The 27,765-nt window shown below is 39.3% G+C and overlaps 1 protein-coding gene across 1 annotated transcript in view; it reads right to left on the bottom strand.

Moving 5' to 3' along the window:
* Slc9c2 (solute carrier family 9 member C2 (putative)) overlaps window positions 1-27,765 on the bottom strand; it is a 56,651-nt gene that overhangs the window by 23,030 nt on the left and 5,856 nt on the right. The window contains exons 3-18 of the mRNA XM_048358178.1: window positions 27,619-27,747; window positions 26,030-26,195; window positions 25,298-25,414; window positions 23,431-23,592; window positions 19,367-19,466; window positions 16,278-16,421; window positions 15,627-15,795; window positions 12,773-12,854; window positions 11,541-11,708; window positions 11,158-11,165; window positions 10,623-10,730; window positions 10,399-10,496; window positions 9,338-9,457; window positions 6,040-6,238; window positions 4,780-4,968; window positions 3,043-3,192 (exon numbers count right to left, since the gene is read on the bottom strand). Coding sequence (XP_048214135.1) covers window positions 3,043-3,192; window positions 4,780-4,968; window positions 6,040-6,238; window positions 9,338-9,457; window positions 10,399-10,496; window positions 10,623-10,730; window positions 11,158-11,165; window positions 11,541-11,708; window positions 12,773-12,854; window positions 15,627-15,795; window positions 16,278-16,421; window positions 19,367-19,466; window positions 23,431-23,592; window positions 25,298-25,414; window positions 26,030-26,195; window positions 27,619-27,747 — 2,109 coding nt within the window. The remainder of the gene's footprint in view (window positions 1-3,042; window positions 3,193-4,779; window positions 4,969-6,039; window positions 6,239-9,337; window positions 9,458-10,398; window positions 10,497-10,622; window positions 10,731-11,157; window positions 11,166-11,540; window positions 11,709-12,772; window positions 12,855-15,626; window positions 15,796-16,277; window positions 16,422-19,366; window positions 19,467-23,430; window positions 23,593-25,297; window positions 25,415-26,029; window positions 26,196-27,618; window positions 27,748-27,765) is intronic.

The raw sequence follows: 27,765 nt of genomic DNA, 5'->3' as shown, positions 1-27,765 counted from the left end.
ACTCAGGATTTCTTGACCTCCCTGGTTCTATACCATTTGAGCCATGACTGCAATCCAGCATTTTGCTGGTTAATTAGAGATGAAGGTTTGCAGAGTATTATGCCTGAGTTGTCTTTGAGCCTCAGTCCTCTATGTCTCAGCCCCCTGATTAGATAGGATTATAGGTTTGAACCACTATCAGTCAGGAATCAATTTCTTAGCCATCTGTTTCAAATCAATTATCAGTTTATGTAAAATTTATTATCATCTTCCCAGATTTGATAAACCTGTTTACATTAAGCATAAAAATTCTTCCATATATAACTATGTGTGTGGGTGCGCGCGCGTGCACGCACGCGCGCACACTGCTCCTGGAGCTTGAACTCTGGGCCTGAGCACTGTCCTTCAGCTTTTTTGCTCAAGGCCAGCACTCTACCACTTGAGTTACAGTTCCACTTCCAACTTTTTCTGTGCTTCATTGGAGATAAGAGTCTCATGCACTTTACGTCTGGGCTGGCTTCAAACTTGAAGCCTTCTATCTCAGTCTCTTGAGTAGGAAGGATTACAGGAGTGAGCTACCAGCACCCGGCAATGATTTGCATTGTTTTAAACCATGGAACACATTTTGCTTGTCCAGTGCTTATTACATTCAACATCAACACCAAAGGTGTTACCATGTTAATCCATCTTCCTTACAAAATGAACTGAACTGAGCATTTTCTTCCTTTTTGCCAATTTTATTACAATCACTTAGGGGGTTTTGTTTGTTTCTTTGTTTCTTTGTTTTTTTTTGTCAATGGTGGGCTTGAACTCTGGACCTAGGCACTGTCACTGAGCTCTTCAGTTCAACACTAGCACTCTACCATTTGAACCACAACGCCACTTCTGGTTTTCTGGTAGTTAATTGGAGATAAGAGTGTCACAGCCTTTCCTCTTCTGGCTGGCTTTGAACCGCAATCCTCAGATCTCAGCCTCCTGAGTAGCTAGGATTACAGGCATGAGCCACTGGCACCCAGCTGTTTATTTATTTTCTATTTCTATTTTTTATTTTTCTATTATCATGTTATTTCCAATTCGTGAAGCTCTGTGTAGTTTGCGTTTGTTGTTATTATTGCTTTGTTTTGCTTTATTTCTACTATAACTGCTGTGGTTTTTCCTACACTCACATTCCATTTACCCTTTAAACCAGTAGGAGCCAATGAATATGCTAAGCAGAAAACATGTGAAATTTAAAGCAGCCATTTGGGCAACTTGGGTCTACTAAATTGCAGAATAGGCTGGCCTGTGTACTGATATGAGGGGTCTGAGTAGGAAATGACTCATTCTACAACTGTGAGCCTTCTATCTGGCACTAACTGCCTACTGCCTGGAAACAGTCTTGAATGATTAAAAAGAAAAACTACTACTTACCCACTCCACCCTAACAGAATTTCAGGTTTTCACTGTCTAATCTCCTCCTTTTCTTTTTTCTTTCTTTCTCAACACCCGAGACCCACCTTAAGTGAGGATTTGTACAAGTCTCTATTCTTGCGTAAAGCCTTTTCCCAGTGAATTCTGTTGGAGTCATGTTATGGCAGGGCAGGGATAAGGTTTGAACTTATCAGACTCATGGTGCTCTAACATTTGAGCCACACCTCCATCCTTTGTTTGTTTTGGTTGTTTTACAGGAGGGTCTTAAGATTTTTGCTCAATCTACTTATTGCTGCCATGTGGTGAGGCTGCCCACTGTACTCCAGCATGCCCAGCTTTAATAAAAATTATTGTAAAGGTGATATACAGAGGGGTTACAGTTATTGAGTCAGGTAATAAGGCCATTTCCTTTTGAACAGTGTCACCTCTCCCTCATTGCTCTCCCAGTTTTCCCTTCCCCCCCCAAATCATACAGTTCATTTTCAACATAATGTCCAGTGGGTTTCGCCACTAAATTGGTTCACTCTTTGTCCCACCATTTCTGTGCTTCCCTTTCCCCTCCTCAAATCAGATAAACAAATATACAAGATAGAGGGTATAGAAATAACAAATAGTGATGGAAGGGAATAAACCAAAGAAAAAAGGAAAGAAGAAAAAAAGAACCTATATATATATAAAAAATTAAAAAATAAAATAAAATATATATATTTTAAGAAAAACCTCTTACTTCCATTTCTTGGAGTTCATTTCAATAATCATCATTTTATATGATTATAGGCACATAGCTATTGAGCCCTTATGATCCTCTCCTAAGAATATCCTCCTTCATTCTCACTGTGTGAATGTTTAGAATGCTGTTTAATTAAACATGTTCAAATGTATTTTTTTGTCTTTTGCCATCCAGTGTTTACTCATAGATATATTGGTACATTCTAGTTGTCACAAATGAGGGAAAACCATGTAGCCTATGTTTCTTTGGGTCTGCCTTACTTCACTTAGTATAATTTTTCCGAGCCTTTGAATTTCCTTACGAATAGGGCATTGCCATTTTTCCTGATGGAAGGATACAATTCCATTGTGTGTGTGTGTGTCTGTGTGTATGTATATATGTATACATATATGTATGTATATATGTACCATATTTTCCTGATCCATTCATACACTGAGAGGCATCTGGATTGATTCCATATCTTAGCTATGGTAAATAATTAAGTCCAGCTTTTTTGTTGAGGTAGGGTCTTGCTAACATTATTCCCAGTTCCCTTGAACAATGGACACCTCAACCTCCACTTCCCAAGTAGCAGGGACTACAGGTATGAGCTACCACACCAAGCCCTTTTTAAATCACTTTTAGAGAGTGTTACAAAAACAGACACACTTTCTTCCCTACACTATAGGAAGTATAAAAATCATTTACTATCTGTTACAGAGATAACAAATGAGCTTGGTGATAATTGCTGAAACATAAATATCAGAGACTATCCTCTGCAACACCCTGTATAACACGATGAACAACTGAATCCCTTTCAACTAGTAGGATTTGGGTTTGACTAACTACACATCAAAATGATCTTGAAAGAAATGAACACATCTAAATGGCTTCTGTCCCCATCCCCACCAAAAAAAAAAAAAATGACAGTGCTTGTTTCTCACCTGATATATTGACTCACGGCCAGAAATGTGTTTTACTAAAAGCTTGGCATCTTCTTGACTTTTGACATAGCCTTTGGTAATGCTGTACATCAAGCTGAGGCGCTTTTTCATCTGCACTTCTACAATGTTTATCAAGAATGGCACTACCATCTGGAATCACAGGGAAAAAAATCCCTGTAAATTTCCTTAGGAAAATCACTTTCTAAGAAGGACATTCTCAAGGTGTAATCGCCAGACCAGCCAAGCATACCCAGAACGTGTTAGAGAAATGCAAGCCAGGGGCCCCATCCCAGACCTGCTGAGTCAGACACTCTGGGGTGGTCCCCACAATCAGTACTTTATTTGCCAAATCTTCCAGCAGGTTCTATGCATGCTCCACTAGGAGATCCACTCCTAAAGAAATGCAGTGTTATCATCCTGGTCCCTTTCACTTCCAAGCACTCAGGTTGTGGGAAAGAAAAGTGGCATTCCCCAAAAGCTGGGTAACCATGGCCAGGTGAATAATTCATCTCTCCACACCTCAGTCCCTTCATTTGCAAGGTTAGGAAACTTAGAATACTGAAGATTCTTCTTAGTTCTAAATTTCTCTGATCATCATCAGAGACAACTTACTGCAGTGATTTCAGAGAATGAGATTTTAAATATAACCCTGTCTAGGTTCTGTTCACCAGCTGTGACCCTTGAGAAAGTTAGGGATGTTGAAATGACTCTGAGCTCTCCTCTTGTGTTCATGAGGATAATAATATCTAAGCACCAGAATTCCAGTGGAGCTTCTCCCTCAAAAGCAAACATGGTCAATGGCACAGCAAAGGGCTCCCTACAGGGGTAAAACCATCTCAAAACCCAGGAGCAGATGGTGAGGGGCTGGGTAACAAGGGAAAAGAAATAGTATCAGAATGAAGGAATTACAAGGGCAGAGAAAGGAGAGCTATTTCAGTGGTGAACACTGGACAAAGGGAGAGATGTTTAAAGAGATCCTGTTTCAAAGCTTTCCTCCCATGATGCACTAGTGCCCACTGAGTTGACCCAGAGAGCATCTAAGGATCTCCTGTATTCTCCCAAGCTTTCCAACTCAGGTGTTCCTTTTCAAAGCTGCATTATACAGTGTGACTATTAGAGCACCTAACTTCATCTAGTGCCAACATCTATCTCACAAGACTGTTCTGATAACATTACCACCTAATGTATGCCAAGTGCTTTACACAGGTCCCAGCAAAAAAAAAAAAAAAGTCAATGCTCACCAAAAAAGCTAATCATTACAGTGATTGCAGAAATGTGCTCCTGCTTGGGGAAGTGCTCATATTCTTATTCCTTCCAAATATTCCACAAGTATTTATTAAGTACTAACAACACATCAGGCACTGTGCAAGAGCCATACATTACAGCAATGAGCCAATCAGAAGAGCCTCCCTCACAGAGGGTGCACATAAGGAGTAAGCAAGTGCAAAGTATTCTGGAGAGAAATAGAGAGGCTAAGTATGGGGAGCGGGAGCCAGGGAGTGGACAAGGGGTGTGGAGGGCAGGGCTCCTTTTACAGTGGTTGACGGAAGGCCTCCAACAAAGCTAGATGTGAGCCATTATGATTTGAAGTCAATGAGGGAGCAAACCAAGCACATAAGTATTGGAAGGGCATTGCAGAGCATGAGCAGCTCCTGTCCTTGTATTTTTCAAAGCAGTGAGGTTACATTTGATAAACAGTGCAGGAAAAAGTCAATATATTAAAATATGAAGTCTTACCTTAAAGAGAGGAAGGAACCTAATTACTCTTAAATACCCCATGACCACTGTAAACTGGATGAGAAACAAGTTGCCTGGTCTCAGTCTAACAAAGTATAGGCAAAAGATATCCATAATTCCAATAACCATGATAAGAAACTCCAAAATATTCCAATGTTGATGGAAATAGGCTCTCTTCAAAATCAGTAACTGTTTAAACAACAAAAAGAATGTATATCACTTTATAACTAGTAAATATTGACAGGGGTGATAAGGATCTTTTAAATTAACAGATAAATGCTTCAGCTACAAATTAATTACATGCCAAATGTTAAGCTTCAACGTATTCATTTGGAATTCCCCAAAATTCTTTTATATCTCCAACAACAAAATATTATTCAAAATATGAAATACAAAAAAATAATAATACACAGGTTCATTGAGATGCTATTATAAATGAAGTATAAAATGAATAATATAGATAAGCTGTCATTGAAGCTCTTATCATAACAAGTAATTCTCATATTTTGAGAAGGATTTGCAAACCAATTGGCACTAATTCACTTATTTCTGTTTTTCATGGTTACAGAAAATATTTGAGGGCTGGGAATATGGCCTAGTAGCAGAAGTGCCTGTCTCATATACGTGAAGCCCTGGGTTCGATTCCCCAGCACCACATATATATAGAAAACCGCCAGAAGTGGCACTGTGGCTCAAGTGGCAGAGTGCTAGCCTTGAGCAAAAAAAAAGCCAGGAGCAGTGCTCAGGCCCTGAGTCCAAGGCCCGGGACTGGCAAAAAAAAAGAAAGAAAATATTTGAGAGAACCATCTATGTCTAGATTTTCAATTTTATATGTCCTTTTCCCCAATCTTTGAGATTCTTTCTGAGGTCCAAGGTTGTGTCTATTTGTACTGATTTCATTATTAAACTCAGAAAATTCATAAAGGATCCCACCAACTATAATAACAAATAGCTTCTGATAAGGTGTTTGTGGGCCTGGGAATATAGCCTAGTGGCAAGAGTGCTTGCCTCATATACATGAAGCCCTGGGTTCGATTCCCCAGCACCACATATATAGAAAACGGCCAGAAGTGGCGCTGTGGCTCAAGTGACAGAGTGCTAGCCTTGAGCAAAATGAAACCAGGAACAGCGCTCAGACCTTAAGTCCAAGGCCCAGGACTGGACAAAAAAACAAAACAAGTTGTTTGCATAATATGGCAAAAATAGTCAAAACATCTGAATTGTTCTTTTTATAGAATATATTACTATATTAAGTAGTACCTTTGAGGCCGATTCTAATACATATAAAAGCACAAAGTAGTGGTTTATTGATATCAGTGCCGACACATTCAACTCTCTTGCCATTGGCCATATGTGCATGACCAATGGGAAGATATATATCAGTGTTATGACATGTCTTGCATATTCATATTCTTCTGAAAACAGGATACGATATATAATAATAATCAGTTTATTACTCCTGAAAAAAAAGATTAGGTAAAATGTCAGATCATTTAAATTTAGCAGTTAAGAGATTAAGTACATTTGTTTGAACAAATCATTCAAATTAATGCAAAGAAGAATATATATAATGTAAAGCAATAATAAAGAATAAAATTCAAATATTAGAGACATAACAGAAAAAATGAAAGAAAAAAAACATAACTTGGGGCTGGGAATGTGGTTTAGTGGTAGAGCACTTGCCTAGCATGCATGAAGCCCTGGGTTCGATTCCTCAGCACCACATATACAGAAAAAAACAGAAGTGGCACTGTGGCTCAAGTGGTAGAATGCTAGCCTTGAGCAAAAAGAAGCCAGGGACAGTGCTCAGGCCCTGAGTTCAAGACCCAGAACTGGCAGGAAAAAAATATAACCTATTGGTCAGGGGCCGAATCAGGGGCAAGAAGCTTTTCTTTACTTTTTTTGGTGCTCAGGTTTTTAACTCAGGGCCTCTCACTTAAGCAGGCACTCTGCAGCTTGAGCCACCCCCACCCTAGCCCAGACCAGCCCTTTTTGCTTTAGTCATTTTTCAAATACAGTCTTGGTTTGGGTTTTTGATGTTTCTAGGCTGGCCTCAGACCACAATCCTTCTACTTATGGCTCCATTAGATGGCAGGTGTGTGCGGATCACAACTGGACTAGTTGTTGAGATAGAATCTTTCTCTTTGCCTGGGCTGGCAGTGAATCACAATCTCATCTCTGCCTCTTGAGTAGCATGGATTATAAGCTCTCTTGAACATACATGTCCAAGAGAGCTTTTTTTAAATTATTTTATTGTTATTGTAAAGGTGATATACAGAAGGGTTACAATTGTATAAGTCAGGTAATGAGTACATTTCTTTTTGAACAGTGTCACCCCTTCCCTGCTCTCTCACAGCTTTTCCCTCCCATTCTGCCCATAACTTGTATAGTTGCTTTTCTACAGTGTCTAGTGAGTACCACTACTACATTTGTTCACCTTTTGTCCCTCCATTTCTGTGTTCCCTGCTACCCTACCAAAGACAGATAAGTGAACAAACAAGACAAAAAGAAAAACAGCAACAGAGAAAAAGCCTTTTATTCCACTTCTAAGAGTTCATTTCAATAAATAATATTTTAAGTGATCAGATGTACATAGGCATTGCACTTTTGTGTTCTTCTAAGAGTATCCTCCTTTGGTCTCACTGTATGTGAATTACTAGAGTCAGGTTTAATTTATCATGTCCCCATATAATTTAGATCTAGCTTCTACATATGAGAGAAAACATGCTAGACAGCATTTTTAAATGCAAATAATCACAAATTAAAAGCAAGAAATAACCAGGCATGCTGGCACACACCTGTAATCCCAGCACTAAGAGGCTGCAAGTCCAAAGTCATCCTGGGCTACCTAGTGAGGTCTAGGCTAGCCTAAGCTAAATCTAGGCTATCAAGAAAGACTCTGTCTCCAAAAGAAAAAAAAAGCAAGACACAAATAAATTTAGAGGAAAATTAATTGCTTAAAATAAAAACAGTAAAAAATAAATAAATAAACCTTCTATCCAATAATTACCATGACAGATATTTCTTCAAACTTTCCAATTCATCTAAAAGAGAGCTTGTGACAAGTGTTTCCTTTATATGTCAAGATAATGGGGTCTAAATTATATCTTTTTCAATTTATTGAAAGAAAGCAAAAATTATCAGATTTATAAAAAGAGTTTAAAAATCACTTAAAAACAAGCAGCATGTAACACTCGTGGTGTGTTCTTATTTTGGCATCTACATACACGTCTCTTTGTTTTGTCAGTTGTGGAGCTTGAACTCAGGGCCTGGGGGCCTGAGCACCTTTGCTCAAGGCTAGTGCTCTACCACTTTGAGCCACAGTTCTACTTCTGTTTTTTTCTGGCTGTTAAAGGGAGATAAGAATCTCACAGACTTTCTTGCCTGGGCTGGCTTTGGACCTGAATCTTCTGATCTCAGCCTCCTGAGTAGCTACAATTACAGGTGTGAGCCACCAATGCCCAACTGGTATCTATTATTGAAAGAAAAACTTGAGGAGCTGGGAATGTGGCTTAGCAGTAGAGTGCTTGCCTGGCATGCATGAAGCACCACATAAACAGAAAAGGCCAGAAGTGGTTCTGTGGCTCAAGTGGTAGAGTGGTAGTCTTGAGCAAAAGGAAGCCAGGGAAAGTGCTCAGGCCCTGAGTCCAAGCCCGAGGACTGGCAAAAAGAAAGAAAGAAAGAAAGAAAGAAAGAAAGAAAGAAAGAAAGAAAGAAAGAAAGAAAGAAAGAAAGAAAGAAAGAAAGAAAGAAAGAAAGAAAGAAAGAAAGAAAGGAAGGAAGAAAGGAAGAAAGGAAGAAAGGAAGAAAGGAAGAAAGGAAGAAAGGAAGAAAGAAGGAAGGAAGGAAGGAAGGAAGGAAGGAAGGAAGGAAGGAAGGAAGGAAGGAAGGAAGGAAGGAAGGCTTGACTTCCATCTCTAAAACTTATGTAAGTTCATAATTTGTATAACAAAGGTGTCTATCCAAGTTGACTAGAATTGTATTTTGTGATATATTAGAAAATTAGTAAGTGTTATAAAGGTCATTGGTCTATCTACCCTATGGTATGTATGTTTTTTCCCAGGTAAATATGCAAGCTCAATGACATTGCTAAAACAGAATGGAAGAAGAGAAGCAAACATTCTGTCCCCTTGCCACACAACCAATCGTATTATTTTCACTGTGTGTGTGTGTGTGTGTGTGTGTGTGTGTGTGTGTGTGTGTGTGTGTGTGTGTGTCATGGGGCTGGAACTCAGGGCCTGGGTACTGTCCCTGAGCTTTTGTGCTCAATGCTAGTACTGTATTACTTGAGCTACAGCTCCACTTCTGGTTTTCTGGAGATGAATTGGAAGTAAGAATCTTGCAGACTTTTTTGCCCAACCTAGCTTTGAATCCTAATTCTCATATCTTAGCCTCCTGAGAAGCTAGTATTATAGACATGAGCCACCAGTGCCTGTTTAGTTTCAGTCTTAATGAGGTTTCTTATTAAAGTTCTTGAATAAGATTCAAGGTAATCTATTCTGAAAACAGAGAAATAGTAATCTATTCAGTATTATTATTAAAGTTTCACAGTACATACCCAGGTAGCAAAAAAGGTATGCTTTCTTTATGGTAGTCCAGGTGAGATAATACGTTTTTAAACTTCATAAGCCAACTTCGAGATCTTACGTAAGTTGAAACATCATAAATACTCATAAATCTAAGAAAAATATGCATATGAGTTATAATAGAGAGCAAGTGCCTTAGTGAGAGTCATGCAAAATGGAAAGTTAAACTAACTATAAATTTAATATGGTCCTACTAAAAACGTTCCCCCAGTCTCAAAGCTCTGCATCCATTTAACTCTCTGTGGTCATGGTACAGGAACGTTAGTAACATAAGACTCTTGTGCCCTGTTCCTAGAACCATTCCTGATCTCAGTTAGAAGATAACTAAAGCTTCTTTAGAGTGAGTAGCCCTTCAGGGTTCTGGAATCCAGCTTCTTTTTGTCAGTATTGCTTGGTGCTGAAGGCAACTGACTGACAGTACTAGCTTTTCCAGGGACTGATAAAAGATCTCCCACAGAGAGGAACAGGCTGCTGAAGTGATAACTGCCATCCAGCTGGTGCCTCCTCCCATGGCCCCTCAGCTTTGCATTAGATCATCCACTACCTAACATGTGCCAGGACTATGAGCAGACGCTGATGAATCTCTAAGACACTGAGTATTTCCCACCAGATTTCTTTACATGGACCATTCCCAGTGCTGGGGCCAATTCCTCCAGAGCCTGCTCCTCCCAGAAGGCAGTCACAGCAGGAGCCTCCAGGAATTTACTGATGATGACATAAAGGCGAAGCAATTTGAATAGTAACTGAAGCTAAGTAAGTTCTCATTCCTGAAGCACCCAGTCTCCTCTCTCACCACATTACAGTCAGACCTTCCTCCAGAACCCCAGAACTTCAGAACCTCCCAATGTCATGGAGGTTATAAAATGGCAGGGGAGGATATGCAATCAAGAAAAACATAAAGAAGAAAACAGATACATGGACATCACTGAGATAATAAGTGGGTTGGTCTGGACACTTCTCAAGTCGTTCATTATTTATTACACATAAATTCAATTTCCCCAATATCAAATACTTACAGAAGTATCATACTTACTTTCCTTTGATGGGGCAAAAGCTTTTGGTTGCACCAATTAGTATCCGGGCTGCCTCTACTCCAAGGATTCCATTGTTACACTGTTTTTCAAAGCTACTCTAAACATACAATTTTAAATAATTAGAGTCATTATTTTAGAGAAAAATTTTTTCTCATCATCTGAAAACTATAAAGATTGAGGAATAAGAAAACAATGTAAAGCATATTAACTGAAAAATACAAACCATTTGTATTATTGCCACATGCAACCTGGCTTCTTCTATTAAAACTTCATCTGTCGGAGACATCTCTTTCTCACCATGGGATACATGTGAAAACTGAGCCGTTTCAGACTACATTTTAAAACAGAAAGAGATGAAGTGAAAAAACAAAGTAAAAATGATTACAAGGCAGCAAATGCTGTACTCAACAATGATTTCAAGAATTCAAATCAGAGTTGGTGTAATGATAAACCATATAAAACATGAGAAATGTTGTTTTCCATTGTGATGAAGTAAGTATTCCTTGGAGGAGATTTGGCAACCAAATTTTTCTCCAAGCAATCTATGCTTGGATGCTCTCTCAATCATCCCATGTTTTCAAATTTTCATATTATTGATAAAAAGAGACCTTTCAGTATTTCAGCATCTTGGAAATATGTCAGTGGACACCATTAAAAACTTCCATTCTCCTGGTATTTGACTGATCACCAAAACCCTTTGTCTCTCTCCGCCTCTCTCTTTTTTCTCCCTGTTCCTCCCCCCTCTACCCCCCTCCCACCTCTTTTTCTCTCTCTTGTGCCTGACCTGGGCACTGTCCCTAAGCTTACAGCTCCACTTCCAGCTTATTGTGGTGGTGGTTGTTTATTGGAGACAAGAGTCTCATGGACTCTTGGGCTGGCTGCGAACCATCTAAACTACTCAATCTGTCTCCTGAGTAGCTAGAATTACAGGTGTGAAACACAGGTGCCCAGTCAAAACCTTCTCTTTAAACACTAGAGCTCAAAGAAGTGAGCCCTAGCTGAGCTAGTAAATGCCCCTCTCAGTTTTTATTCAGCAGAAGCAGAGTGTTTTGTTTTGTTTTTTTCAAAAATATGAACTCAGGCAAAACAGAAAGACCAAGGAGGAGAAGGAAGACTACCTACTTTCTAACCAAGTATCAACTCACAGGAATGTATTTAATCTTTGCATTCTTTTCTACCACCTTCCAATTCACATTGGTCAACAGTTTTTCTGTTTTAAATAAAGTGATTGTGTTCCGTATTATCTCCTGGATGTGTTGGATGGCATTTTCCATGGCCATTTGTCTTGGCAGAGTAATAGCACATAGACCTGTGAGGAAGAAAAGCAAGGGTCTGAGCACTACACTGGCTCCAGCTTCCCTACTCTCTCCTGCTACAGTCATCTTAATCTGGATTTTCCCTCTGGAATGTGTCCACTTACAATTTTATTATAAACAATTCAAATTTCTTTCAGATGTTGTAAAATGTTCCCGTTTGTGATATTATTGTAGCTATAGATAAAATATCAGGCTCAGATTCCTTTTAGGAGTAAGTTATTGTGGCAGAGCCTGAGGATTGACTCCCAATATCCAGACTCTCCTTCCTTTCATCAACAGATTCTCTGTGTCCTGGCTGAGCATATAGACATCCAGGAAAAGGGCTGGGAATATGGCCTAGTGGCAAGAGTGCTTGAGTCTTATACATGAAGCCCTGGGTTTGATTCCCCAGCATCACATATATAGAAAATGGCCAGAGTGGCAGAGTGCTAGCCTTGAGCAAAAAGAAGCCAGGGACAGTGCTCAGGCCCTGAGTCCACGCCCCAGGATTGGCAACAACAACAACAAAAAATAAATAAATAAACAAAAAAAGATGCATTATTTTAAAAAAAGACATCCAGAAAAAAATCACATGGGCCATATATGCCCATGCAATTAAGTCCTGAACAATGGAATATGAGTGGTTATGGCATATGTAACTTCTGAATTGTACCATTAAAAGGAAGCTACTTGGGCTGTATCCCCAATTTCTCTTTTCTAGTTCATTGTAGACATGTTGTCAGTAAGCAGTCTTCTGACTTGCAGGTAAGAAAAATAGCCTAGGGAATGGAGGAGCAACAAAAGAGAAAGAACCTGGGCCCTTAGGCAGCCTGGAGTAGCAGAACTATCCCACTTTTCCAGACTTTTAAAAGGAGAAGGAGTAAAGTCCTAAGTCTCACTTCATTTCAGTTGAACTAGCTGAACCAATATGCCAATTAGTGCAGCATCTATATATAATGAGTGTAGGAGAATAAATTATTTCTCAATTCCTTGAACTTCATAAGAGCTGTATGACCTCAACAATGACCTATTTGTATTCTTCCTCCATAGTTAATTACAGGATATGCACATATTTTACCTAATGTTCTAGCTGACTCCATCATCATATATGAGTTTATTCCCATAGTCAATAATGCTATTGCTTGCACATAGAACAAAATCTGAAAACAAAGCATACAAATAGTTAGACTCAAAATAATGAGGCATTATAAAGGTAATCATTGTTCATGCCAACAAAATTCCACTTCAACCAATGTTGTATAATCCTGTCTGTGATAAGTTAAAGCCAAGGCTGTTTTATGAATACTGACTGAACATCCTATACTGGTACAGAAATTGTCAATCTGAGTGAGAGGGGGAATGACCAGGAGATCCTGAGTGGATGACACTGAGAAAGGAACTTTCCAGAGTTTCCACTTCTGGCAACAGTCATATGAGACCAGCAAGGTGGCCATCACAGAACTGTGGAGCCCATGTGCAGAATAGAAATGTTGCCTGTCACCAGTGTGTATCACAATTATACACAGGGCCCTGAAGGAGCAGGCAAGAGCAGTGGAAGGGTCTGAGGAGGCAGCAAACACAAAAATACTCACAAGACAGCATGACCTGCATTAGCCATGTGGTTCCAGGCCAGTCATCTGCATACTGAGGTTCAGTGTCATTCACTGAAAAATGGATTAAATAGCACTATCTCCTACAGTGTCCCCAAATTGACAAGTCACCTCAAGTACTTCTTTTGAGCCACAGTGCCACTTCTGGTCTTCTGGTAAACTGGAGATAAGAGTCTCAAGGACGTTCCTGCAAGAGCTGGCTTCAAACTTCAATCCTCAGATCTCAGCCTCCCGAGTAGCTAGGATTCGAGTCATGAGCTACCTGCACTTGGTTCTCAAGTACTTTTTAAACATCCTCACTCCCAGTTCCCTTTCTAGAGACTGTGATTCTGCTGACAGGTATGGGGATTCTTAACATCAAACAGAATTTAAAACACTGTGAAATTATACTCAAATACTAGTTAAGTTCTCATTGACTTGCTTTTAGGCTAATTTGCAGCATTAAAAAAAAAAATCAAAGGTAACCAGGCACCCGTGGCTCAACCCCCTAATCCTAGCTGCTCAGAAGACTAAAATCTGATAATTGTGGTTCGAAGATATCCCAGGCAAGAAAGTCTGTGAGATTCTTATCTCCAATTAACCACCAAAAAGCTTGAGGTGAACTGTAGCTCAGGTGGTAGAGTGCTAGCCTTAAGCACAAAAGCTCAGGGATAGCACCCAGGCCCCAAGTTAATTCCCATGACTTACAAAAAAAGTGCTCAGGGACACTGCTTAGGTCTAATTCAATTTGTTCTCCCCCTCAGAGAAAGATCTGAAGTCTTTGAAAAACCACAGGAATTAATTTGAACTTCAAATTAATTCCAACCAGGCACCACAGACATAAATCTTAAGGAAAGATGTAGGCTGTGTGTGATATTCCATCAAGAAAAAACAATATTCCTCTTTGAGGCATGTTTCCCCTATTCTGCTACATATGAAGCTGTTTCTTTTGTTTCTCCACATGGGAGATGAAGAAGTTGATAGTTGTTTCCCCAACAAGATAACTTATTGAACAAATGCTATACTCCTTCGGCCTCCTGGGACAGGAGTAAAGTAGCCAAGAAGAGCATATATTAGGCAGCAAATCAGATAGTACCTGGAAATATAGACATCTACATCCATGTTCCTCAGGAAGTGAGAAAGTATTAGGCAGGTCATCTTCTCCCTCCCACTGGGGCGGGTTTTAGATTCATCTGACTAGAAAGTTGCAAAAATCCAGGCTGGGGAATTCTAGCAACTTCAGTGACACACAATACTGTCACAAGTGATGGATGAGTTTCAAAGGCTGGGGTTGTAACTCGGTGGTCATGAGCTTGCTTAGCCAGATGCAAGCTTGGCTCTGGGTTTAATCACTTGCACTGTAAAAATGGACCAACAATAAGGTGCTCTAATGCTGCCAACAGGTGCACTGAGCTCTTTAGATCTTGCCTGGAGTGTCAACAACACACAAGCTATATGACCAGGCAGCCCAGAAACCCAGTGGCTAGCTCAGGAGGTAGTGGCTTCAAGAAACAAGTTTGTTTGTTTGTTTGGGTGGGGGGGGGGGAGGTAGGTTTTTTTCACTGTATATAATAATGTAGTCTTTAGCCAGAAAAAAATTTTAATGATCTCTGAAATCATAAATATAATGCGATCCTTAATATAAGATGTAACAAATTCAAAATTTCCTCTTCCATTGGCTTACTTAACTAGCATTTCAGTTTTGTTCTCATAGCTTTAAGATTTGGAATGTTTTCCACAGGCTATTTTTTTCATGCCTCTGACAGCTACTGAAACCTTGCATCTCTGTGTCCAATACTATTGATTGAGCATTTATTAAATGTCAGGTATTTTACTAAATGTCATCTTAATCCTCAACAGGAAACTGAGAACCAGCAAAGGTTAAAAACTTCCCCAAGGTGAAGGCAAGATTAGAAATTACGTCTATTGTACACCACGGTCCATAACCACCATATTACCATCAGTTCTCTTCATGTGTCAACATGGATAAATATTTCTTTTGCTGGTCCTGTGGCTTGAACTCAAGGCCTGGGCTCTGTCCCTGAGCCTCTCAGTGCTTAAAGGCTATTGCTCTACCACTTGAGCCACAGCACCACTTGCGGCTTTTTCTGTGTTATGTGGTACTGAGGAATCAACCCCAGAGCTTCATGTATGCTAGGCAAGCACTCTACCACTAAACCACATTCCTAGCCCCAGATACACGTTTTCTTTTGAGTTCCAGTCTACTTAAAATAATGTATTTTTAGAAGCTAGGTCAAACGTGGTTAGGTTTATTATTGGGTATGTTGACACGTGCTGCAAAATAAGTAAAGATGAGCAATCATGACACATTCTTTTCCCTACCATGTGTGGCGCCTCTCCTTTGTGTTCAGCCAGATTATAAATATCAGGAGCCAAAAGTAAGCTGAAAACTCCTCGGATTCCAGACCAGGTAAGAACAACTCCCCACCGCCAATTGTACTCATAACTTGAATGTGTCAAAATCGGGCTCACTAAGATAATAGTAATCCACCTGTGGACAGACAAACATTACAAATAAATAACCAGGCCTATGTATTCATCTTAATCAATATTGAAACAATGTACTCAGTGCTAAATTGCATATAAAATTTTTCAAGAAAGACAAGGCAATGCAGTTCATTGATGTTATTCCAGCTTTCCAACTAATCAAATCTACTTGTTAAATTTTTTGTAAGGCCTAAAAATTAATGCTAGAACTGGAAGCTGTTTTCTCACACCTGCAACCCGAGCTATTCAGGAAGCTGAGATCTGAGGATTATGGTTCAAAGCCAGCCCAAGTAGGAAAGTCTGCTAGACGCTTATCTCCAATTACATACCCAAAGCCATAAATGGAGCTCAAGTAGTAGAGCACTAGCCTTAAGTACAAAAGCCCAGGGACAGTGCCCAAGCCTTGAGTTCAAGCCCCAAGAACAGCACAAAAATAACTCAACAAAAAAACTAAACTAAGTAAAACAAACTTTTAAATATAATTACCTTACAAAAATCACTGTTGCAAATAAGATGAAAACAAAAGCTACAGTGTGAAATCTAAAATACTTGATTTCTCCACATCCAATCACAATGCCAAAGAAAGTATATATTAAATGTTCATATACAGATGAAAACATTATTAAGAACCTGAGATGGAGGAAAAGAAAATGACATTTTAAGAAATGTATTTTACAACTAGTTGTTTGTTTGTTTGTTTTTCACATAAAAGCATTTGTGGCTGGGCGCCATTGGCTCACACCTGTAATCCTGACTACTCAGGAGGTTGAGATCTGAGAACTGAAGTTCAAAGCCAGCTTGGGCTGGGAAATGCATAATGCTCTTATGTCCAATTAACAGCCAGAAAAACTAGAAGTGGAGCTGTGGCTCAGAGTGATAGCCTTGAGCTAAAAGAGCTCAAGGATAGCACCCAGACCCTGAGTTCAAGCCCCCAAACCAACAACAATATATTAATATATATATATATATAATTTGTGCTCTACCTACATTATTGTCTCTTGAAGGCCCTTGTTTTTAGTGATCATACAGTTAATAGGAAAAGAACCTATCTCATAATCTTCATTATCCTCACCACAACAAATCCACAGGCTTCCTTTTGTAACAGAATTGCAAACACAAAGAAAATGAAGACCTCTTCAAGTCAGTGATTTATCAATTTCTCTGGAATAACTTGGCACCTTTTTAACTGCCTAATCTTCCCAGCTAATCCTGAGCCAGGGTGGCTACAAGGAAGCACGTGATTAATTTTGTGAAATAGCTGTACAACTATCCAATACCCCTGCTGTACATCATTCACTGTGACTACCATGTGATCCTCCTCTCACTTGCAGTCTCTCCTGTCTGTTTGTTCATTAACAGTATTCCTAAATCTAACTCTAATCTCAATATTCTCTGGGAAGACATCCTAAACTAGCTAACCGGAAGTGGTCCCGTTGTCTGCACTGTCTGGATAAGCAGAAGAGAGCACTGGAGCCTCCTAGATTGCTTTCTAAGAACAGGTATACTCTGCCCCAGAACACAGAGGCCATGATAGGCGGCCGAGGTCTCAGTAGTATACATGTTCTGTTCTGTCTGATTCTGTGTGCTAGCCTGTGTGAGTCAAACTGACTTCAGCAAGCAGATCATAATATTGGCTTCTCTCAATTTCCCATCTGTGACTTTCTCCTGCAGCATCGGCTCCACAAACCAATCTCCCTACAAGTGAGTTCCAAGATCTGCACCTAGAGGCTCTAGGAGGCCCCATTTTAGCTACAGATAAGCAGTGTTCTCTGAGCCAGCCTTAACCTAGCCAAGTACAGGCAATTCTCCAGGTGAATCCCACTGCCATCTCTGACAGGGGAAAGGGCATGAATGGGGAGATCAAACGCTCACTAGTTAACTTTCAGATGTCACAGAAAAAAAGTGAGTTAAATACTTTTTTAAAAAACACCTTCCCACAAAAAAAATGCCCTGCATTTTTCATAATTATCCAAATTTTCCAAACCATACAAATTATTCAAATTTATTATACATATATGTAGCTATTTAACAATGAGCCTATTCCGAAAAGTTCCTTGTTCCCATACATCAAACCTAAAAGGCAATACCCCAAACCACAGCAAACATTAAGAAAAGATTGGGGGAATAAGTGAAGGGATAAAAAATTAATAAGATAATTTATAAAGAGTGAGATCATAGGAGCATGTCCAAGTTCAGACACATGTAACACCTGTATTACAAGTTAGTTACTCCCAAAAATTTACTTTTTTTTTTTTTTTGTCTGTCATGGGGCTTGAACTCAGGGCCTGGTCACTGTCTTTGAGCTCTTTCACTCAAGGCTAGCACTCTACCACTCTGAGCCACAGCTCCACTTGTGGTTCTCTGGTGATTAATTGGAGATAAGAACTTCATGGACTTTCTTGCCCAGGCTGACTTTGAACTGTGATCCCAGAAATCAGCTTTCTGAGTAGATAGGATTATAGGCGTGAGCCACCAGCACCTGGCCCATGCTTCAAAATTTTAAAAACCAATAAAATGTTGTTCACATACACACTGAGCTACTATAGTTATAGCTATCAATTTTATTCTATTTTTTTATATTTTACCCATGTAGAACCATCTTCCATCACTGGAATGTCATAAAAGAAAGGAATTAGTAAATATCAAAAAAGTAGGAAGGACATAACTTCAGGGCAGTATTAGCATTTTATGCTAAATAAATTTTCATAAGAAAAGCTGGGATTCTTTTTATCATTTCACTGTTTGTGTCTATCTTCTACACTAGACTGTGGTTTGATGTCCACTGTTGGTGAAACAATTCTGAAATTTAGCAGGGTCTCTCAGGAAAGTCTGACATATTTGTCTAAGAGGCAGGCAATGCTTTTCCCCTTTCAGAAGCTTTTTTTCCCCTCCCTTCCTATATTATGATGCTATTATCTAAGTTTTTTCCATAACTTAGTCACTTAAATAACTTAGTAACCTAAATAATTAAATTAAGGAAATAAAAGGAAAGGCATGTATTCTTTTATATTCACAATTCAAAGTATAATTCTAGTAAAGGTTTCCTAACAAAATAAAATGCTATGGTCTCTGAGTCACTGATACTTTATTCATAAAGGCAATAGCAATTGTCTATATTTGTTAGTACCTTAAAGTTCTTTACAAATATGACCGAAAGAAAAACTGAAATGTAAAGGCATATATGTATGTATATATATATATATGAGTTTTGTGGAGGAAAATAAGCTATGCTCAAAAGGCAAAATATCATATTCTATACATATGAACTAGATCTGTGATAACTGATGATGGTGGTGGTGGTGGTGGTGGTGAGACATGAAAAGGAGGAACTGCCTGTGGGAATCAATGGCAGAAGGAGGAAAGGAGATGTTACTGTCAGTAGTGAGGAGGATAAAAGTATGTTACATACGTGCGTGTGTGTTTATAAAGACAAAATATAAATATACATGTATGCTCAAAAACAATTTTAAAAAGAACGTTTTATTAGCATTCCCAAAGGCAAGCCTCCCTAAGTGCTAAGTATCAGTTATACCATACATAATACCATACATAATCATACATAATAGGAAACTTACTTAGTAATGATGAATTCCATCTTTGGTTTAAAGCTTAAGGAATCTAAATTCAGTCCTACAGTGACCAAAGCAACAATGCCTGACATTCCAAAAAGTTCCACTGAGGAGAGGGAGAAAATAAATAAAATTAAATATATTTAAGTGTGCTTTATTTGAGTGAAGAACTGGTGAAAAACTTGAGAGTAGTACTTCTTCCTTAGAAAGTTGCTCCAAGGCATTGGCCTCTTGTTGTAACCCAGGGATAAGCATATTTTCTAAAAGGGGACAGACAGGGGCTGGGAATATGGCCCAGTGAGAAAGTACTCGCCTCATATACATTAAGCCTTGGGTTCGATTCCTCATCACCACATATATAGAAAAAGCTGGAAGTGGCACTGTGGCTCAAGTGGTAGAGTGCTAGCCTTGAACAAAAAGAAGCCAGGGACTGTGCTCAGGCCCTGAGTTCAAACCCCAGGACTGGCAAAAAACAAAACAAGAGAAAAGGGGACAGACAGCAAAAATCTAGGCTTTGTGGCCCATATGACACCTGTCACAACTAGTTATAAGTAAAATGTTCAGTGAGACTTTATTTATAGACACCAAAATCTGAATTTCATGTGCCACAAGACATTGTTCTTTTGTTGCATTTTTAATAAGCATTTTAGAATGGAAAAGCTATTTTTGGCTAACAGTCTGTCTAAAAAATAAGCAGACTTGACCTATTTTGCCAAGCCTATTATCATTGAGGATAAGGTCAGTGGAAAAATAAGGGTTTGGGGTTTTTTTTGTTGTTGTTTTTTTTACCAGTCCTGGAGCTTGGACTCGGGGCCTGAGCACTGTCCCTGGCTTCTTTTTGATCAAGGCTAGCACTCTACCTCATAAGTCACAGAGCCACTTCCAGCTTTTCTGTTTATGTGGTACTGAGCAATCGAACCCAGGACTTCATGCATGCTAGGCAAGCACTCTAGCACTAAGCCACATTCCCAGCTCCAAAAATAAGTTTTGCAGTCTCTTCTCAGAGCCTCTGGGACTTGTGTTACACATGGCCCAAACTCAGTGCTCACTGACTACAGTCCAGAAACCCACTTCACTTTTGCCCGAAGCTGTCATTCACTGGGCTGGAAACAAATGGGTAAGTGCAGTTCTGAAGCAGGAAAAGCAACCATGAAGAATGTTCAAATACATATCATAGCAAGTCTTCATATAGAATGTTGTCAACCACAAAAAAGAAAGGAAAAGAAAGAACATGAAAGGTTGGACAAGGAAGAACTTTGGAACAGAACAAATTGGTTGCTCTTGGTACACCACCTGCCCTTCCTCCCTCAGTATCCTCACATCTATAAAATAGATATAAAAAATTAGTTGCCGTCAAAATTAAGTTAGATGCCACAAACATGGTTTGACAACTTTGTGCAGCAATGGCTAAAATGACCGTCATTGTGATGCTATGTGTTGCTCTTATCTATTCACTTTATCGCTTCTTTGTATCTACCTCCTTAAATTGAATTTCATTTAAATAACCAGTGACAGTAAAAATCAGTAGTGATACAGCCTGTTGTAATAGGAAAATTGCCTCTCAAAATCTTACTTCTGGGCTGGGAATATGGCCTATTGGCAAGAGTGCTTGCCTCCTACACATGAAGCTCTTGGTTCGATTCCCCAGCACCATATATATGTAAAACGGCCAGGAGGGGCACTGTGGCTCAGGTGGCAGAGTGCTAGCCTTGAGCGGGAAGAAGCCAGGGATGGTGCTCAGGCCCTGAGTCCAAGGCCCAGGACTGGCCAAAAAAAAAAAAAAAAAAATCTTATTTCTAATACTTCATAATTAGCATATTCTGCATTTTAAATACATTTTGGTGAACTCTTTTTATTTTGCTCTACTGTAAAAGCAAGAGCTCCACCATTTGAGCCACTCCCTAGTCTTGAATTGAGCTGAATTGATCAGGCTTTTGAATGCTCATACAGAGTTGTATGTCAGTACCAGTTCTAAAATGGAAAGATGTAATAAAAGACTCTAAAGAACCCTATTCTGCCCCCTCTACATTCAACTCACACCCATTTGCATCTGTCTATGAAGGTGACAAGTGCCTCCATTTCTAGATAGAAAGGAGAGAGTAAGCAACATTGACTACCTGCTCTACATTGAATCTACTTGTGTGATAGTAAATGCTTATTACCATCAACTCTCTGGGGATTAAAACAAAATGCTCTGATTGTTTCCAGTGTCCATAGTGTAAAAATTACAGGCATGGCCTATTTCTAGCTACCAACATGAGGTCACTTGAACAGAAGTGGGAGGAGATAAAGCCCTTAAAGCTATTTCTAACTCAATGGCAATAAGCCATTCACGTATTAGCTCATTCATGCCTACCACACCCTCTGCTAATTAAGTACTGTAATACCACTGTAGAAACTGAAGCTTAGAGAGGTTAAAGAATCTTCAACGATCATCAAACTGATCAAATGTGGAGCTGGGATTTGGATACAAATCTGCCTAACCCCAAAGCCCTTCAAAGGTGGATACCAGTTTATTCAACCAGTATGTATTAAATTGCTATCAAGCACATTGCAAACTGTGAAGCTGGCTGAGGAGAGACAGAAGAGAGAAGGAATAGAATAATGACTAAGAGGTAGCCTCCTCCTTGAGGAACTTGTGGTCTACTGAGAAGCAGAAAGACTAAATTAAAGCTTTATTAGCTAGGAGTCAGGTAAGTTCCTAGTTGGCAGGACCATGAATTTCCAATCAAACTTGGCAGCAGCTCAACTTAAACAGAACCCAAGAAGGCAGGCAAAGGAAGTAACGTGCTCCACTAGAAGGGCAGTTTGTAGACTCCTGCCATCAGGGAGAAAAATCGCAAGGAAGAGAGAAAATTCTGTATGTGGACTGCAGTATTTACTTTTATCAAATTTAAAAGGAATTGCAAGTTAACATAAAAAAATAAAATAAAAGCCCTTCCTGCAATCAAGAGGAAGGAAGAAGAAGGAAGGAAGGAAGGAAGGAAGGAAGGAAGGAAGGAAGGAAGGAAGGAAGGAAGGAAGGAAGGAAGGAAGGAAGGAAGGAAAGAAGGAAGGAAGGCAGGCTAAATTAACATGTCTTTGAAGATTTAGCAGTGATATTCACAAGACAATATGTTGTAAATTAACTGTACAACTTGAGGTGGAGGGAGGGATGGGGGAGGGAAAGTAGGAGAAAAATGGGAGAGGGATAACAAGTATGACAAGAGACACACTCACTACCTTATGTATGTAACTGTAACCCCTCTGTACATCACCTTGACAACAAAATTAAAATTTAAAAATAAAATAAATAAAAAGACCAAAAAAGGCATCATAAATGCTTCACAGAAGAAAAAAAGAAATGTGTAAAGTCAAAATAACTGGTGTTAGAATAACTGGTGTTAGAAAGAGAAGGTATCTCTTCATATGTGAGATCTTTCATGAAGAAAAGTTGCTCCCCCAAGTAAGATGAGATCAAAAGCAGAAATCAATCATTCCGTCATAGTTATTTTGGCTTTTAGAAACTAGTTACCTCAACCTGGCCAGCAAATACTTCAATTCCCAATTTAATAGGACTGAAGTAGATGATGGTTCCTCTTACTCTCCTGCTTCCCTTCCAAGTTCAAATATAAATATATCCTTTCTCCCCTTCTCCTTTCCTGCCTCCCAGACTCAGGAAAAGGCCACCATTTCAACAGCATCCTCAATCCTTGCTCACTGAGCTAAAGGCTAGTAAGGAAAAGACCTTAGGAACATCTCCCTGAGCTTTCTCATTTTACAGATGGGGTATTTACAGTCAGAGCCGAGATGAACTCCATTCCTTTTCTAGGAAACCATCAGAGATGATGGATGAGTAACCACAGAGATTAGTACCAAGTAGAAGAGACAAGGAGCTATCATAATGACACAAAGAGATGTCAGCAGAGAACCAGAGGCAACAAGAAAATATTATGATAAGATACAGGGGAGCCTCCAGAAAGGGGAAAGTTATTGGAAAGAAGTAACTGGAGTTAGTTAGTAGAAGGGCATCATCAAAATATCTAAAATGTACTTGGAGGACAGCATCTTTGTCTTTGTTCCTGCCTTACCAATGTAGAAAGTCATATACACCATTGAAAAACAGAGAATGACGTTAGTCAGCGTGTTGCTGAAAAGGTCCGTCAGTATAAACTGGATGACTCTGGCACAGCAGTATCCACAAATGATGCTTCCGATGATGTCCAACGTGAGTCCAATGACTACATGGAATTCTAAAAATAAAAATTAAAGAGAAGGTAGAAAACCAGATATTGAGCTATAGCTTTCTTTTCTTCCTTTCTTTGGTTGGGCAGTAGTAGGACTTGAACTCAGAACCTCATGTTCTGCCTTGGCTTTTGCACTCAAGGCTGACACTCTACCACTTGAGCCACATCTTCACTTCTGGCGCTTTTTTTTTGCCAGTCCTGGGCCTTGGACTCAGGGCCTGAGCACTGTCCCTGGCTTCTTTTTGCTCAAGGCTAGCACTCTGCCACTTGAGCCACAGCGCCACTTCTGGCCATTTTCTGTATATGTGGTGCTGGGGAATCGAACCCAGGGCCTCATGTATATGAGGCAGGCACTCTTGCCACTAGGCCATATCCCCAGCCCCACTTCTGGCTTTTTGCTGGTTACTTAAAGATCAGAGTCCCCCAGATCTGTTTGCCTCAGCTGGCTTCAAACCTGGATCCTCAGATCTCAGCCTCCTGAGTAACTAGGATTACAAGTAGGAGACAACAGCACCTGACTCTCTCTCTCTCTCTCTCTCTCTCTCTCTCTCTCTCTCTCTCTCTCTCTCTCTCTCTCTCTCTCTCTCTCTCTCTCTAACAGCATTTTGGTTTGCTGTTGGTCTTAAAAACGGATTCTGTGGTTCACCAGATGATAGTTTCCCAAGAAGTCGGTGCCCAGGGGCTCTCTTAGGATACCCTTTCTCTTCAGTCTGCAACTTGAGGTTTACTTGTCTAGGGAGAAAAGATTCAAATGTTTTCAGGAGGCAGACAAAGAGCCTACATGTGAAAGACAGGTGACACATTGAAAAGAGAATATCCAAGCAAAAAGCACCCATGGCTGGCTTTATAGTTTTTACCCACCATGGCTGAGTTCGATCCTTAGCATTAGAAAAAGACAATCAAATTCAAATTTTTTTCAAGAAATCAGTTTGTGGCCTTTCTCCTCAACCCAAAGGACTTTTGACAAATCAATTTTTTTTAAATTTCATCAGTCACAATAACTGGAGGCCCTAGCTAGATAAGCATCAGGACTGTCCTAAATGAGTGCTGAGGAAGTTCAAATGGTAAAGTGCCTGGCTAGCAAGATCCTGAGTTCACCCTCTACTACCCCTTCCCTCCCCTAAAATCCTAAATAATAAAAATGGTCCTATTCCGAATGCTTATAGCTTCCTCGTTGAGAACCCTGAAAGCACTCCCTTAACAACCAGTATTTTTTTCTCCTTTTAGTATTTCCCTCCCCTATTTGTAACTAGTACAAATATATATCAGGAATATAATCTTTCCCCCTTTGTGCGATGATTCTTTTTTCACTAATTCTGTATCTTCTTTCTTTATTGTCTAATACTACATCTGGAAACCTAGCAAAGCCACGTATTGCAACTGACTCAAATCTAAGACTACATCAATTTTTAAAATTCACCCACTGAGATCCAGATAGATTCAGGAAAGAGGAAAATCTAAGCCAGATGATGCAATTGTGTATGCAGGTGCACACACATATATGCATACTGAGGGACAGGAAATCATTTTTTTACACTTCTATGCCTTTTACTGTCTGAGAAAACATGTAAGTTGTACTTACTCTCTTATTACCTGATATTCTCATTGGTCCAAGAGTAAAGTATAGGAAAGGCAGTAAAAACATCTTCAATGCAGCTTAATTTCAATAACAATGATTTTAGAAAATATATAGACCAAGGTATGTTTTTACCTCTAAACATGGTAGTATACAATGTGTAGCCCCGAAATATTCCAAAAAAAATGGATGTGACACTAAAAATGATCAACGATTCTCCTCTGATGATATCAATATACATTTTAGAAATACCTGGAAAACAAAGTCTAAAATGAAATTTAAGGTGGTACATGAAAATAATATTTTTGTACATGAAGCAAAAAGGAAGAGGAAGGGTGTGGTGGCAAGTCACCTGCTAGAAGGGTCAGATTTTCCTCTTGAAAACTCTGTGTGTGTGTGTGTGTGTGTGTGTGTGTCCGTGCACGCGCGCGCATGGGCTGCGACTGGGGCTTGAACTCCAGTTCTTGTGCTCTTGCTTGGCTTTTTCACTTATATCTAGTACACTACCCCTTGAGCCACATCTCCACTTCGAGAGTTTTGTTTGGTAATGGCAGATAAGAGTCTCTCAAATTCGTCTGCCAGAGCTGATTCTGACCCACAGTTCTCAGACTTCAGCCTCCTATGTGTGTAGGATTATGGGCATGAGCCACCAGCACCCTGCTTGGAAACATTCTTTAAGGTTACAATCAACACTGTCCCACATCCTCATCTGCTCTGCCTTTTTCAAATCACTAACTCTTTTACCCTCAAGAAAAAGAAAAGCACAGATGTCTACTTTTCTGTGAGAAAAGTATCACCAAAAATAATGTATCCCTCACAGAAAATTCATAATGTATCTCCAAGGCAAGAAAAATAAATCTGACATACCAATAGTTTTCATTGTGTTCACAGAATGAACAGGATCTGTAATGCCAAGGGTGATACTAAAGAATAAGCAACACTGCATATCCCATGATTCCTTATTGAATTTCAAAACCACATATCCAATTATGATGAATGCTGTACAAAAGCTTATCACTCCAGTTAGCAAGACCTGTGAGCCAAGTGAAAACACAGCATTAGATTCAACATCCCAACTACATTTACTTACATCCTGAGAATCATGTCCTCATTATATCTAACAGTTGTACAAATTCATGGCATACAAAGTATACAGTATGTAATGATCAAATCCAGGGCAATTAGCATATATCTGTCACTTAAAACACATGGTTTCTTTGTGTGAGGAGCATACAAAATTCTCTGTATTACTTCTGAAATACACGATATTGAATTCTTTTCTTTTGGCTGTTACTGGAACATAGGAAAGCTCTTTTTTTAATTTCTCTGAAGCCTTCCTACTGTTTTCCCTGATAGATGTAATAATTTGCATTCCTACCAAACATGTTTTAAAAACCCTTTCTCCACACCCTTGTAAGCATTTATTTTTATCTCTTTAGAACATATTTTAATATTTAATAGTACTATAATGCTACACTCAGGGGCTGGGAATATGGCCTAGTAGTAAAATGCTTGCCTCATATACATGAAGCCCTGGGTTCGATTCCTCAGCACTACACATATAGAAAAAGCTGGAAGTGGTGCTGTGGCTCAAGTGGTAGAGTGCTATCCTTGAGCAGAAAGAAGCCAGGTAAGATGCAGCTAAGAGGAAAATATTAAGCCTTAAATGCAGAAAATACTAAAAAGTTAAAAGCAATAAACTAATATTAGTTCAAGATGTTAGAATGAATGTAATGAAGACAATGCAAATAAAATATTCTCTGAAAACAAAAAATAATGCAAAAAGCATAATTAAGCTGGTGCCAGTGTCTCAGAACTCTAAGCCCAGCTACTTAGGAGACTGAGATCAAGAGTCCCAGTTGGAAGCCAGCCCAGGCAGAAAAGTCAGTGAGACTCTTATCTCCAATTAACCACCAAAAAGCTGGAAATAGACCTGTGGTTCAAGTGGGAGAGCACCAGCCTTGAATGAAATAGCTAAGGGACAGCATGTTGGTCCTGAGTTCAAACCCCAGTACACACACACACACACACACACACACACACACACACACACACACACACTCCATAACAAGAAAGAGAAGGCACACACAAAACAAAACCATAACAAGAAAAAGAGAAAGCATAAATAAAAACAGAAGCAAGTTTACAGGTACAGTTGAGATGAGCTCAAGGATGGGATCAAAACTCAGGTTCTGTCATTTCTCAATGCAGTTTGTGGCTTCTCAACTTCAGTTTGCTCACATGTCAAGTGGAGACAGTAGCTACTCAATACTAGACAGAGGCCACTTTGTAAATACATTTTCATCCTTTCCCCCTCCCTTTAACTCTCTGCAACTGTGGCTCTGCATAAACAAGAGGGTAAAACTTACTCATTTTTATCTTCCGTATAAATAGTCTTATTCTCTATCTTCATGAATAAGCTATAATTGACAGCAAGTTATTGAATGTGCTCTTACCTGCCAAAATACATTCTTGAGGATATAGAAGTCCACATCCAAAGCAGCCATAAATATAATTAAAGGTAAAAAATAACAGTAAAGTGAAAAACTGGGTGTTTTTAGAAGAGGGTAGATAATTTGGTGCACCTAAAGTAAAGAAAAAAA

Source organism: Perognathus longimembris, chromosome 11 (genome assembly GCF_023159225.1).
Source record: "Perognathus longimembris pacificus isolate PPM17 chromosome 11, ASM2315922v1, whole genome shotgun sequence".
NCBI lineage: Eukaryota > Metazoa > Chordata > Mammalia > Rodentia > Heteromyidae > Perognathus > Perognathus longimembris.
This window is presented reverse-complemented; position numbering and strand designations above follow the sequence as displayed.